Source organism: Anastrepha ludens, chromosome 2 (genome assembly GCF_028408465.1).
Source record: "Anastrepha ludens isolate Willacy chromosome 2, idAnaLude1.1, whole genome shotgun sequence".
In the NCBI taxonomy this organism is placed as follows: Eukaryota; Metazoa; Arthropoda; class Insecta; order Diptera; family Tephritidae; genus Anastrepha; species Anastrepha ludens.
In genome coordinates, this window is record NC_071498.1 from 169581740 (window position 1) to 169594245 (window position 12506).

At 38.5% G+C, this 12506-nt stretch overlaps 1 protein-coding gene across 1 annotated transcript in view; it reads left to right on the plus strand.

Moving 5' to 3' along the window:
- LOC128855830 (esterase E4) overlaps positions 1-12506 on the plus strand; it is a 79334-nt gene that overhangs the window by 21798 nt on the left and 45030 nt on the right. Inside the window, exon 2 of the mRNA XM_054091033.1 lies at positions 5155-5633. Within this exon, the coding sequence (XP_053947008.1) occupies positions 5484-5633 (150 nt within the window). The 5' untranslated portion in view covers positions 5155-5483. The remainder of the gene's footprint in view (positions 1-5154; positions 5634-12506) is intronic.

Here is a 12506-nt window from a genome sequence, read left to right on the forward strand (position 1 = left end):
CGTTTAACGGAATATCATCAGATGATTTTTGTAACATTTGGTGAGTTTCGGCAAAACATTTACCAAGTTTAGCACATAAGTTGGTTGGTTTGAGTGATGATTCATCCAGAATCGAACTAGCGCTTCCGCACCCTTTCGTGCCCACATCCTCGTTACCAACTTGTTTAACAGTTATTTACAGCAAAACTATATCCAGTCTGTGCGGTTCAGGAACCTTATCAGGTTGTTGGTGTCTAAGCCAGACAGTTGCTCGAGACTCTCGAACAGCGGTTTGCCCAGGTTTAACATTCTGTCCTTCCATAGGGCAGAGCATTCTCAGAGGAAATGGAAGATTGTTTCTTTTTTTCCGGTTGTTTGCAACTGTGACAGTATGTGTTGTAAGGGATGCCCATTTTGGCTGCTTATTCTGCGATAGACCAAAAGCCAAATATGACTGCCTTTAGTCTCCAGGCGTCCCGTCGTCTCATGTTTATCAATGTCGATGATTGCTTGATATTGTAGGTGGGCCATAACGTTCTGCTAGTTTTGCATTTCGTCTGTTCTCTCCATCTACAATCCGCGATTTGGAGGTATTTTAGGGAAATTACATTCTTGACTGCACCTAATGGTGTGAATACCGATTCTGCAAGAGCGTTACTCATGGCAGATCCCCCTCTTGTCAGTTCATATGCTTTTTCGTTACCTTCAATGTTCCGGTGTCCCGGGAACCAGATTGTTTTCACTCAAGGTGGTGAGGCTATTCCTACTTTGCTTCACCACTTTAGAGGTTGTTGTCGCCGAACCCAGTGCCTGGATTGTAGCTTGGCTATCTGAAAGAATAGCGATATTGCCCTTAAAAGAGAAATTTGCGATTAGTCGCCTACAGGGTTCCCTAATTGCCAGTACTTCCCCCTGGAAGACACTGCTGGTATTAGGGAGACGCACAGATTTTTCAATTTTAAGAATATGAGAATATATACCAGCTTCAACAATACAATCCATTTTACTGCCATCTGTAAAGACTGTAGTGTGGCAGTTGTTTAGTGAGAATCCCTTATTTCATTCCTCCTTTGATGGAAACAGAGTGGAAAAATTCCTGCTGAATTAAGCAAATTTTCATTGCCTAAAAAATGAAGCTTTTGCTTAGATTGACGAAAATTATAACATCTACCGATAGTGTGATTAATTTTGCGCCATCTTATTTGTTGGTCCTTTGTTGGTTGTTTAGCCGTGTTTCTCCTCCAATTTGTCAGATGGTTTTTCATTCCAGAAATACACTCAGAGGCTTGCCATTGCCTGTCGAGTGATGATCGGCATTAGAACAAATCTTCTCTATCATTTGATGTTTCATGGCCACAGAGTGTTTAAAGTCCGGCCCCACAGAGTTGTGACGTATAAACCCAGTAGGCTACGGCGCCTACCTAATTCATTTTAGATTCTTAAAAATTTCCAAATCCTTAATTTAGTTTTTATCAAACAAATACTATTTTAGTAATTTGTAGTATCTCGGAATGCAATATATGAATGTAAGTGCAATGACATGAGAACAGGCTGAAACAGGTTCGTGTCAGAAGTCTTTTGTGTGACAAGTAAATATTTATGGCAGCGCAGTCAAGGCCAATTGCATTAAATCAAGTCTCACAAATGTGAGCGTACGAAGCTATTTAAATGAATTGGATTGTTCGTATATGTAACTATGATTAAAATATCGTTCGCTTGCTGGACGAACTTCGCAACACGAAACATCTAAAAGGCGGAAAAGGAGTCGAAGCTTGCAATTCAAGTATACAATTTATTGAAGGTATATTTTTTATAATTTTTAGAATTGTTTTTTATATTTAAAAAAAATTTTTTATAATTTTTATAATCTTTTTTATAATTAAAATTATTTTTTTTTTGTATTTACAATTTATTTAAATTTTTGTATAAAGACCGTAAGAACGTCATAATCCAACAAAATCCATTCATTATGCACCATTTTTGCCATATTTGCAAACTTATCTAGTGGGCACTTTTGTTGGATTATTACGTCATTCCAGCAAACGAGTGTAAAAATATTTTAGTTTCTCAAGAATTATTCATTAATGTCTGATAAAAATCAATTACATTTCTGCGTTAACATTATTTTTTATATTTTTTGGTTACTTATTTATCTTTGCGGTACTTATTTTATTTATAAATACTTGAAAGTGCGTCAAGTAGTTAAAAAAATTTAATGCCTGTTGCATTTCAGGAAGCTATACTTATTTCCTTCCATTAAGAAAACTGGTTGCGATATTGGCTATTTACTGGAAAACCTTGGCTTTACTGATATTAAAACAAAAGTTTCTTACTCTTATTAAAAAATAATTATCATTACGGAAGTCGCGCCTATGAGTTTAGCGCAATCAGCAGCACTCAATATTGTATCTTCATGTACAAGTATTTATTTAAACATATGTCACAGTGGCACATGAAATACTGGGCTTGACAAATGACTTCCTCTGTGAAATACGAAGAAGGTCGTATAATTTTTGTAACTTCACAAATTCACATTCTGTGTATGTACATAGCTATGTTGTTAGTGTAATTGGTAGTATACAAAGACTGCTATTGTAGAAGAGGAAACAATTTTTTCCCTTTTTTAGATCAAAAAATATTAAGACAAAATCTCAATCTTGGGTAAAACAAAAGATTTTCAGTAGCTTTGCCGTTTTACAACTTTTTACGTAAAGCAAACTTCTACAAAGAAACTTTTCAGTCGCCAGTTTTTTAAGCGATGATTCTGATGGAAGATTGAAGATAACTAGTGATGTAATTAGTCAAGCTTAACTAATTTGGGAAATAGTTCTTAGCTAAGTGTTTGTCGGTGAACACTCAAGGCAAATGAATTACGCTTGATAAGCCAGTTTTTCCTACCGCTTGTTTGCTGTAACTAAAACAATGAAACTGTCAAGAAAAACAGCTTCAAAATTTTCTATTGTATTTACCTGGCTAAACAAATATAAAGAAATGTGTTTGTCTAATGAGATACTCTTAATAGATATTGCGCCGATGGTCCCTCCTGGTGAGCTTTGATTAAAGTTCCGGGGATATATTCAGAAAATTCAAAATACAAGTTTACTTCTCAAAAGTGACATTATCGCCTTCAAAACACTCCCCATCCACTGCAACGGACTTATGCCGTCGTTTGATCCATTTATTCACTTTATACTTTATTTTCGGTATAGCCATCAGATTTTTGGATTTTTCCAATACTTACTTTCGGTGGTTTTTGACTCGCTCAGAACAAAAAACAATCGCACGAAGCCATATCAGGTGAGTTCGATGTATGTTGGATGGTATATCATTTCATTCTTGGTCAAAAAAATTCACGAATAATAATGGCACTGTGCGGCAGTGCGTTATCATAGTGCAATGTCCACGAGTTGTTTTCCCACAAATGTTTTCTTTTTCGGCGAATTGCTTTACCTTAACGTTGGCGTTTACATCCTTTGTTGGGTGTTTGGCCAAGCTCTTCCTGTTATTTGTGGGGTGCTTCTTGAATCCTTATTCTAATCCTTAAAAACCGTTAGTATCAATTTCTTTTATGCCTGAAAAAGAGGTGCTTTTTTGGGCTTGGTTCATTTGAAGCTCTCCACTCACTCACCTGATGGCTGGATTGCGTGTCGTACTGATAAACTCACATCATGTCTTTGGCGATGACATGTTTTTTTTTCGCTTGAAATTCAGAACCTTTGGGGCCAACTTTGTAGCAGCACGGATAAAACCTAATCCATTCACTGCAATGCCCTGAACAGATCCATAAGAAATGTTCAAGTCTTCTGAGCGGGTCCTTGTCCACTCCTCTCGAGAGCATAGGGCCTCGACAAGACTCAATCCTGCATTGATTTCGTTAATCTATTTCGATTTCTAACAGGGTAGGGGATGAGCCTGCCGCTATCAGTCCTAAATAGTGGGAATGCCCACCTGTCGTTGCTTAGGAACAACGCATTTTTTTGTTTTTTTAGAAACAGGGAAATTAGATAAAAAAGTGGAAAAGTCCGAGGACCTGCTTTACGTGGGATTCAAACCGACAACCTCTGAGATATCAGGCTAGTGCAATTCCGCTAGACTACCGAGGTTGCCTCTCTGATAATAACTTTTCTTTCACTTTATTGATGTTTTTATCAGTTTGCAATGCCAACGGCTGTTGCTGTAATTGGCTGTTTTCTTCAGGTTATCATTACCGAAACAGTTTCCCAACATTTTTAAGGATTTCGTATCATTAAATCCATTTGGAACGCAAAATTTAATACAAACTCGTTGTTGGAACCAGATCATTGTAGTCTTGTCGAATAGCCGAGCAGCGACTAAGACCCTCAAATCTTGCCAGAAGTGCCACTGCTGTTCTTAGAAAAAAAAGCTGCCTCAATCATCCACAGGGTAACAAAATACTACAGGTATCTTATCAGCTAACCTCAAAACTGCTAATGGAGTGTCTTAGTAAGCTGAGCTCACTTGGCATAGTGTGAATTATCTAGTTACCGGATCGCGTTTGCCTTAATGAAAATTAGATTGCTGAGAAATTGGCAAAAAAGGGAATTAACTTCATTTCGGATGAAACGTTGTTTTGTGACGTTGGCAAAGCCACTATTCAAGCAAAGAAGCAGAAGAAGCTCATAGAAGGTTTGGAGTACTTCAGCATAATTTTACGATCTTTTAACTCTAGATCATTAAAGTTAAATCAGTGTTACTCTGTCTGTTAATGTGATCGCTTACATTCTGTATTAAGAATTTGCAAATAAAGAAATGTTAAAATGTTATCCAAGAGTTTATAGGTGAATATGAAGCAAAGAAGTTCAGAATCACTTTTAGTTTACAGCCAAAGCGGATTTCCTCAGTTCAATAAAAGTAAAGTTAAGGGTAAGCCGAACTCTTTGACAATTTTTCTCATTGTGCTTCACATGAAACAATGAAACGATTTAAGTGCGTGGACGCCAAAAACAAACAATAATGAAGAAACAATAAAAATAATTGTCTTAAATGGTGTACGAAAAAACATCATAAAAGCCAAAAACTTATATAAGAATCCAACAGCCACGCGCGTGAATAGCCAGCGCCTCGCAAACACACACACGGATACAGTTTTGCTTAAAAAAAATTTATATAAATATTTGATTTTTTTTAACACTTTGAAGTGTATTTTTTTAATAGCCATACAGAATCCAGCAAAACTTTGTAAACAAAAAAGTCCAAATAAAAAATGCTTACATAGCCTAGTTAAGTGATACATTTATTAATAAATACCAAAAAAAAAAAAAACAAATTAAACAATAAATCATTAAAAAAAAAAAACGAAACTTCAACATAAGTTAAGTGATACGATTCAAATAAACAAAAAAAAAACAATTATTTACAAAAATACCAAAAATTCAAGCCGAGTGAAGTGATACATATTTCAGTAAACACAAGAAAACAAAAAAAGGAAAATATTTACAAAAATAAAACAACTCAACAGAGAAATTGAAAATTTCTGTTAAAAAATGGGGCGAAAACGACTACTGACCTTATTACCATTGTTATTGTTTGTATTGTGTAATTTATTTGTGCGCGAGTCCTCAACGATTGCCATTGCACCATCGACATTCGGCACAGCCATCACCAGAGCCGGAAAGCTATCGAATACACTTAAGGTGAGTTTAATTGTATTTTTACGGATTTATATTTTGTGAGCAAATATGCGCATACTTACACACCTAGAAACAAAGTAGAAGATAAATGCTTATTTAACAATTTGATATTGAATTTATTGATATTTCAGCTTTTAAAAAATAAAAAAATAAAAAATTAAAAAATAAAATAACAATACAAAATCATTCCACCACAAAAAACCGTGTAGCTCAAAACTACGAACTTTGTGCAAAAATCAAAAAAAAAAAACAATGCATCGATGTCGTCAGCCTCAAGACAGGATAGGCATATCGGGCTGTCTACGGTCCCCATGGCATCCATATGCTTACCACAGGTGTTGTGCCCTGTGATTACACCCACCTCCAGTTTTTTTTTGTTTTTTTTTTGTCGGGACAACTAGCAAGTGCAGCACTCAGACATTAATTAAGTCCATTGTACTACACTTGGATCCCTTTTAATTTTCTTTAAATCTACCCGAACTCTGGAGAAACCTGAGTAGATTTTGTGGTGCCAAGGAGCCAAGATGGTCGCTTCTTAACACATCAGTGCCAAAAACCTCAAACCTGATTCGAGCGAAGGCTGGGCAGAGTACACTGTCTGAGATGCCCAACCTTTCCATGTGCTTTGCTCACAGAAAGTGGCCCGTCATCAGTCCAACCAGCCGTCTGCACTCCCCTCTGCTTAATGACAGAAGGGTTTGCGACAGTCGATCGGACATGACAGGTAACATCAGTTTAGTCCATCTGCAGCCTCTCTCAGCCTGCCAAGTTCGCTTGTGGGTGGTAGTTACCCATTTGCTAACCGTGGCTGTGATGGCCGCAGAAGGGAGTGGCAAAACGGGGTCTGGGCCAAAGAAGTTGGCCTTAGCTAAGGAGTCAGAGGACTCGTTACCCGCGATACCCACGTGTCCCGGGACCCATGTTGGCAGTACGAGGTCCAGTACTCTCAGGTCCTTTCTGCTGAGTTTTAGGAGAAAGTTCACTTAGACACTCTGCACGAGTTCAACCCAGACCAACATCCTCTATGGGTAGACCTTATAAAGTTGTCAATCCATAGTTGAATCGATGCGGAATTGACAACTAGAAAGGGTCCAGGGCCTAGTGGCATACTTGCTGAACCTTCATTAGCCAGTTTATCAGCTAACTCGTTCCCTGTAATACCACAATTTCTAGGCACGCAAATAAGACTAACTTTGTTGTGTTTTGCAACACTGTTCAGTTTTGACTTACATTCTCAATTAGCCAGTATGCCACGTTCAAGATGACATAGACTTCCGTAAAGAATACCGTGGCCATCTGTACTGTGGCGTAGAAGTACTTAGTGGCTTCGTCTAAGTACCATCCAGATCCGCTACCATCACTGGTTTTGGAACCGTCGGTGTAGAAAGTGTGCTGATAGCCCCGTAATAAGTTCTCTGGACTTAACCATTTATCTCTATCTGGGATCGAACATAATACTTCCTACCGAAGCCAACGACAGGCACCCGATTGTCCATCGACATCGACCGTGCACCGCTCCGACCACTGGTGGTATATCTGACAGTGGCCAGTGCTTTCTTCATTTCCCCAGACTCCGTTTATCTTGACCCTGTACGCCGCCTTCATCGCTTCCTTTCGAATTGGAAGATCTAGAGGTTGCAAGTTCAGAATGGCATTCAGGGCATCGCCAGATATTGTACTCATGGCACCTGTGATACTCAATCACACACTTCTCTGTAGCCTGTTTAGGGGTTTTACTCTGGAATTAACCATTGTAGCCTTCCACCATACTACAGAGGCATATATAATAATGGGTATAATCAGGGTGACGTACAACCGGTGTACTATCACCGGTCTTAGACCCCATGTCTTGCCAAACGTTCTCTTACACTGCCAGAAGACTTTTAGTGTTCGAGAGACCTTCTGCTCGACGCGCTTCTTCCAGGTAAGCTTACTATCTAGGATTACTCCTAAGTATTTAACCTCAGAAGACAGTTGCAGTGTTACCCCTTTCATATTGCGTTTCCTAGTGAAAAGCACTAAAGTATTTTTTGTAGGATTCACCGAAAGTCCATGCAATTTGCACCAATACTCAATCTTATTTAGAGCTACCTGCAAGTGATCGTCCTGAGATTAATACGCACACATCGTCTGCGTAGGCTTGGATGTATCCAATTTCCTACAGATCATTAAGAAGAGAGTCCACAACAAAGCACCAAAGTAGGAGAGAGAGTACACCGCCTTGTGGGCAGCCCTTCTCAATTCAATATTAATGCAACAAACTGCAAGTTTTAAAGTGGTTCAAACTTCTCGTTGATTTTTGAAATTTTTTTCGCATTTTCACTATCGCCACAAAAGGCTGCTCTCAAACACGAAAGATGCAAAGCCAACTACGTACAGCTTAATTACTATATTTCAAAAGTGCATTAAAATTATGTATTTTGTCATAATTGTGGTCACAAATCTACTAAAAAGTCTACACAAAAAATAGAAAAAACAAAAAGGTTTATAACATTTTGGCAGTTGACATGTTTTAGAAATGCCTAACCCAGTGATTATGAATTGCTTGTGGTCGGAGGGTAATTGCTTCAAAAGTCGCGCGCAGCGCCACTGCCCACAAATAGTAAAAGTCAATGCTGCAGCAAAATCTTTAAACAAACAAAAGAAAGCCAAAACGAAAAACTTGCTCAATACAAGCAGATGTCTGACCAATGGCATGAATGATTGAATGACTGCCGAATTGGGTATTGTTTTGCCACTTTAAGCGATCGTGTGTTGTGATAGCTGTGCTTTTTGTTTTACATTTTCGTAAATTTTTTATGACATGCAATAACAATGTAATATTTTGGTACTTTAGTGATATATTTTTCAAACTTTTCATGAACTTTTTTGAACATCAAAATATACATTTGCATACACGTCAAGCATTTGGAACGACAATTCATGTGTCAAAACATTTGGTCGATGGCAAACAAGATTTTGATGCAATCGAATTTTCACTTAACTTTCTAACGCAAAATTGCCTACCAGAATTAGGTAAATATGTGAAATATTTTTTATAATTTTTTTCTTTTTTTTTCAATCGAATGAATCATAAGTGATACTCAATAACTTTTAAATTAAAATGGTTACTTTATCTGGACATGTTCTGGGCGTTGTCATGCAGCAAAACAACAGTTTGTCATGCCTGCCGTCCCATTGCGGCCGTTTTCCTTTGAGAGCTTAGAACTCGGCATGAGCGATCGGAAACGATCACCAGTGATGGTTTTAGATGGTTTAAGGGGTTCATAATAGATGACACCCTTCTGACCCCACAAGATGCACAACATAACCTTTGAAGCATGAATCTTTGCTTTTGCTGTCCATGGACCTGGTTCACCTGGCAGGCTACAACTTTTTCGACTCCTAGGGTTATCATAATAGATCCATTTTTCATCTGCCGTTCTCCTTCAATTAATGTGGAACCCAGTTACTTGCTTTCTGGAGCATTCCCATCGCGTGCAAACGTTAACCGACGGTTACGGTTGATCTGTCAACATCGAACTCTTTAGACATATCATCAAGGGTTCGACGGTTCGACATGTGCCTTCATCCAATAATTGCTGTAGTTGAGTATCTTCGAATTTATCGGTGCCTCTTCGCGATCTTTATCACTCACGTCGAAATCGCCACTTTGGAAGCGTCGAAATGGCTCTTTACAAGTTGTACATATTTGATGGAGCGTGGTTACAGTAAATATTGATCTATAAACGACACGTTTCAGCTGCACATTTTTTAAAAAGTAATAATGAAGCATGACTTCCCACAAATCATGTTTGTTCGGGACAAACGTAGACATTTTTGACGTCAGGTAAAAAGCATCTTTAGGCTTCAAACGAAAGTCAGCTACTGCGGTCTGGACCTCAGATAGTGCACTATAGTATGCCTTTCAGGTTCTTAACCCATTGTGATGTCGCAGGAAAAGCTCTTTCCGATATCTTCCAAAACCAGTGCCAGTTGATCAAAAACTATAGAAGATTTCTAAGGGCACAGAAAGTCTGGGGCTGCAAGTCATTAAATTTCTAAACTCGTAGCTGTGTTTCCCGATCATAGGACGATGGGCACACGAGCAAAAAAAAAGCTAGGTTTAAGTAAGAGACTGTTGTGCATTTTCTCTGTAAATATCAGGGTTGGGCAGTTAGACGATTAAAGATCACTGGATGTTATTTTCTCCGACAGCCTGGGGCAGCGCGCCAACCTAAATCCCATCAATCTCCAATCAATATTCTCCATTACATCAACAGCTCTGGTTAGCAGTAGATATTTGCCCTTTGAAGGTCTCAAAATGGTATCAGAACGGCGCTTTAGTGCTACTTGGGGAGTGTCAGACTGGTACTTCAACCATTTCACCAACCTTCCTAACCTAATTTCCACAGTGCTGAGACCTTCCAACTCACCGTATAATTGTCTACCGAGTATGGTGGATTTACATGCATCTGGATAGAGGAGAATATTGAAGCAAAAGGTGCAAAATCTCATTTTTAAAAACTTCTGCAGAAGTCAGCACGACTAGCCTCTGCTAGCCGCACCTGCTTATTAGGCAGTGTTCCGTTATTAGAGAAATTAGTGTGCTGAGACCATCCTATCGCAAGGCGTAGAAGGTCGGACGATAGCAAAACCTGATGCGATGGCTCTTAGAGTGTTCGAGGAAAAGATTCTGCGCAAAATTTATAAACCTCTGCGCGTTGGCGTTGGAGACCGTCGAAGGAATGATGAGCTGTGCTCAACTATGGACATAATGAAGCGATTTAAGATTCAGCAGCGCCGCTGGCTAAGTCATATCTTACGAATGGACACAAACGCGCCGTCTTTGAAAGTATTAGATACGTTTCTCTAAGGAAGTAGCAAAGGAAGATGAAGGCCTCACACTGCATTGAAAGACCCAAGTGAAGAAGAACTTAGCCTCACTTAGTATTTCCAATAGGTGTCGGGTAGCACATGAAAGAAACTACTGGCGCACTTTGTTGAGCTGGGTCAAAATCGCTTAGATTGCTACTGTGCCAATAAAGCAGAAAAAGAAGAGTGTGATTAGACTATGCTTATTTTGACTTAGTAGGGATATAGTTCACCTTCTTCGAGGTACTTCGTTTATCGTTAGTAGCCGGCCACAATTTCCGTAAGATTTTACAGATACTTAGCCTGCCAACGTGCTATGGTCTCAGTCCCTGACCTGTACAACAAGTTGGATGACGTGGCCAGAATCGAATATGGACCGCACAAACCGGCTGGTGAAACTTAACAGGAAGGACGTGAGAAATATTTTTGGGGTTCTAACAGGGTATTGTCTTATAGGCAGGCATGCCAGCAGACTGGGAGCTCCTTGTAATGACTACTGCAGAAGCTGTAACGACATTGAAGAGGAAGATACTGTAGAACACTTTCTACATGTACGCATAGCAAGTTTTTTGAATAATTTCGCAGATTTGGACAATTTAAAAGTAGCAACTTTTGTTAGATACATTAAAGCTACAGGTTGATTCAATGAGGATATTGTAGAGTGAGGAGGGGTATCACAATGGACCTACAGCAGGCCCAGGTGTACCAGTTGGCAACCGCTATACGTACTTACCTACATAGGCTCCTAAGAGCTCCAGCTCTGAAATTATTCGATACGGTACCAGCTGGTAATAGCAGAAAAAGAGGAAAGCCCCCTCTGGCACGCTTTGTTGAACTCGGTCAAAATCGCTGAAGAGGTTATCGCACCAATCAAGAAAAAGCAGGCTCTTACAACCATCTTTCGTTCATTATTCTTACAAATCTCTAAAGATAAGTAGCTCCCATGTTCGAAGGGGTATACCTGTCTCATCGTCTATGTTTGGTGCCACCTTTCGCTAGTTCATCGGCCCTACAATTCCCATCGATGTCAATCTATAAAACTTGTTTACAATTTTTTTATTATTAAGATACTTTTTATTATTATTTTTTTCTGCTATAAATTCATTAACGGTTCGGAACGCTAATTAACCCACACACACATATATCATACATAGCCGTTTGTAATTAGGCAGGTAAGCGATGCTGTGCGAATTCAGTTATCATTCAGTATTCTTCTTTTGTGAAGTGAGCAAAAAATCACAGTATTGGATTCATTGCCGTCCATTGATCTGTAGACAAACTGTAGCTTGTAGATGACACAATTAATGTCATTAGCTGGAGATGAATGCAGTGGAATCGCAGTTTATTAGCAGATATAATATTCAAGTGCATCGATTCCTCAAAGTCCCTGAAATCATTATTAAAAAATATTCAATTAGCCACTGAATTTTTTAGTATGGGAAATATCTCCAAAATTTTGAAACTTAATCATCTAAAAAATACAAAATGGTTTGGTTCATAATGTATGGGAAATGCTGTTGAAGTGACAGCTCTTGGCCGAATATAAATTAAGGTAACGTAGAAACGACTGTTGTGGGAATCACACCGGGATTGTCTAAACCAGTGGTGAATGTAGAATGCGAAAAAAATTTACAACACAAACATTTTGAAAAGTTTTGACTTTTAATTTGAAATATTTTTTTATAAAAATCATATTTCATTTTATAGCAAAGACCATATTAATTAAGTTTCAACGGTTTGTACAACATTCAGAAAAATTTGCCAAATTTTTATCAATACTCAAAATTTGTTATCACAATTTAGAAAAAAATATAGGGGAAATTTTTTTCTCTGAAGGTCTTACGTAATTTCCCCATATAAAAAAAATATTGGGTACGCAGTTTATACCGTCATACAAAATCCAAAGGACGAATGACCTGCTAGGATGTTCTCGGCCAAACATTTCGCGCATCACTGCAACCCTTACAGGTCATTGGAAAGTAGAGGATCATGCAGCCAGACTCAATCTACCCTTCAATCCTA